The 3,276-nt window shown below is 48.9% G+C and overlaps 1 protein-coding gene across 1 annotated transcript in view; it reads right to left on the reverse strand.

The window, feature by feature from the left end:
- Positions 1 to 1,703: 1,703 nt before the first annotated feature.
- The window catches only part of LOC137089779 (uncharacterized), a 2,577-nt gene continuing 1,004 nt past the window's right edge, over positions 1,704 to 3,276 (reverse strand). Inside the window, exon 4 of the mRNA XM_067453351.1 lies at positions 1,704 to 1,749. Coding sequence (XP_067309452.1) covers positions 1,704 to 1,749 — 46 coding nt within the window. The remainder of the gene's footprint in view (positions 1,750 to 3,276) is intronic.

Below are 3,276 nucleotides of genomic sequence, written 5' to 3' on the forward strand. Positions count from 1 at the left end.
GAGTGCGGCGCGGGACTCGCGGAACCCAACGCATATAGAGTGCGGCGCGGGACTCGCGGAACCCAAAGCATATAGAGTGCGGCGCGGGACTCGCGGAACCCAACGCATATAGAGTGCGGCGCGGGACTCGCGGAACCCAACGCATATAGAGTGCGCCGCAGGACTCACGGAACCCAATGCATAAAGACTGCGGCGCGGGACTCGCGGAACCCAACGCATATAGAGCGCGGTGCGGGACTCGCGGAACCCAACGCATTAAGAGTGCGGCACGGGACTCGCGGAACCCAACGCATATAGAGTGCGGCGCGGGACTCGCCGAACCCAACGCATATAGAGTGCGGCGCGGGACTCGCCGAACCCAACGCAAATAGAGTGCGGGTGGGACTCGCCGAACCCAACGCATATAGAGTGCGGGTGGGACTCGCGGAACCCAACGCATATAGAGTGCGGCGCGGGACTCGCGGAACCCAACGCATATAGAGTGCGGCGCGGGACTCGCGGAACCCAAAGCATATAGAGTGCGGCGCGGGACTCGCGGAACCCAACGCATATAGAGTGCGGCGCGGGACTCGCGGAACCCAACGCATATAGAGTGAGGCGCGGGACTCACGGAACCCAATGCATAAAGACTGCGGCGCGGGACTCGCGGAACCCAGCGCATATAGAGTGCGGCGCTGGACTCGCGGAACCCAACGCATATAGAGTGCGGCGCGGGACTCGCGGAACCCAACGCATATAGAGTGCGGCGCGGGACTCGCCGAACCCAACGCATATAGAGTGCGGCGCGGGACTCGCCGAACCCAACGCAAATAGAGTGCGGGTGGGACTCGCCGAACCCAACGCATATAGAGTGCGGGTGGGACTCGCGGAACCCAACGCATATAGAGTGCGGCGCGGGACTCGCGGAACCCAACGCATATAGAGTGCGGCGCGGGACTCGCGGAACCCAAAGCATATAGAGTGCGGCGCGGGACTCGCGGAACCCAACGCATATAGAGTGCGGCGCGGGACTCGCGGAACCCAACGCATATAGAGTGCGCCGCAGGACTCACGGAACCCAATGCATAAAGACTGCGGCGCGGGACTCGCGGAACCCAGCGCATATAGAGTGCGGCGCTGGACTCGCGGAACCCAACGCATATAGAGTGCGGCGCGGGACTCGCGGAACCCAACGCATATAGAGTGCGGCGCGGAACTTGCGGAACCCAACGCATATAGAGTGCGGCGCGGGACTCGCGGAACCCAACGCATATAGAGTGCGGCGCGGGACTCGCGGAACCCAACGCATATAGACTGCGGCGCGGGACTCGCGGAACACAACGCATATAGAGTGCGGCGCGGGACTCGCGGAACCCAACGCATATAGAGTGCGGCGCGGGACTTGCGGAACCCAACGCATATAGAGTGAGGCGCGGGACTCGCGGAACCCAACGCATATAGAGTGCGGCGTTGGACTAGATTTGATGGCTGAGTGCGGGCGGTAGCTACTTGTGTGTGTGTGTGCGGATTTCGGGAGAACAAAACTATTTGCATGACTAGGCCTACAGCAAAATAAAAAAAAATCTAAAAAGAAAATAAAAACAAATTACAGATGGAGGCAGAGTATAACACGTTTTTGCCGCGTTGTGCAATGTAACCAATATATTGGTTTCTAGAACGCAATGGCCAAACAGATGCATTTAAGAGAAGAATCCCTTCACCGCTCAAGAGTTTTTGTGCAGTGCTGAATTCTCCATGCTGACAAATCCTCTGATTATAACAAAGAAAGTTTAGACATTATAAAAAAAGATTCATTGTGCAGTCATTTTTATTGATAACAGAGCTTTGTGAGATCGCGTTGAACTGAGATGAGCTTTTTTGGAATAACGAGCGCACTTTGCGCGTATTCTGCCACGCCAAACCACGCAGAAAAAAAAAACTATTATACTTGTATGCGGCCAGGAGCGGGACAGAACATGCATGTTGCGAGCGGGTCTCTACTTGGAAACACCTCAGGAGCAGTGCTCACGCTGAATGGCACGAAGTGTTGGCTACTACTGGCTATTTAAACTGAGCTGTGTAACTTTATATATCAGGTTGGCTCTTTTATTTTGATAATGAACTGACTGCGATGTCAAGTTTGCAATGCCATCACAGTTCGCATGTTGTGTGCGCGTGATCGAGGCGCCCGTGCGTAAGAGCAGAGGAAACAAATAAAACCTGTAATAGTCATACAGAAGAGAAGGACATTATTTAAAATAGCAAAAGTGTTTACTTACATTGTGCTATAAAATAGCCTAAAGAAAACAAGATTTGCTTTCTGTCTTCTGGGTTTCCGTTCCGTGAACTTGTTTGGAGGAGCGTCGCGCCTCACGATAATGAACCAGTCAGCAGCAACTGTCACACATTTCTTGTCCTTTTTGTTTTGTTTGTTAATCTGTTAATTATTTAAGTCAATATATATTTAATGTATTTATTACTTTTATATAGGCCTATAGAATGATTTTTTTAAAAATATATATTTTTTAATTTTTAATGTAAGCTAACTCCATTTTTCTTAATTGTCCTGGCGACCCATTTTTTAGGTCTCGCGACCCACCCGAGGGTCGCGACCCAGGGTTTGAAAACCACTGTGTTAGACGAATATCATTATAAATTATTTCTGTTTATTTCTTTCTGTAGACCATACAATATCACAGCTGTATACCACAGATGCATATTCAAGATTGCAAATAAATGCTTCGTTACCAACAATCTCTTCTCCATTCCTGATTCTCTGATCGGAATCTGATTCATATTTGGCCGCCTCAACCAGTTGAAATATTGATTGTAGTTTGACTTCACTACAGATTCAGTGAGAAATTAATAGAAATGTTATTCTATATAACGAAATATTTTGAGAACGTGTTGATAAATCTATATTTGTCCAAATATGCGCACATGACTAAGTGCCCAAGCGGATGTTGTTTAGTGCATGAATGAGATCAGAAATAAAATGGAGAACACGTGACTGGCTTTTGATTCTTGTTGATATTCCATTCAAAATATCATTCATAGCAGATCGATTATAATGCACTCCTGACATTAAGAAATTATTGTCACTGCAAACTTAGTTTTTCATAAACCTTGTTCGAATAACGAAGCTGAAGGCTTTTTTTATAATTGTACCAAGTTTTTCCAGATGAAGTTAGAGTGTGATGTTTTAACGTGTATTGAATGTTGACATCTGTAATCTGGGGCCGTATACGATCTTTGACTGGAAAGGAGTTAAGACTGAACTGAGGGAATTATGGGCTG

This window comes from Pseudorasbora parva, chromosome 2 (assembly GCF_024679245.1).
Source record: "Pseudorasbora parva isolate DD20220531a chromosome 2, ASM2467924v1, whole genome shotgun sequence".
Taxonomy (NCBI): domain Eukaryota; kingdom Metazoa; phylum Chordata; class Actinopteri; order Cypriniformes; family Gobionidae; genus Pseudorasbora; species Pseudorasbora parva.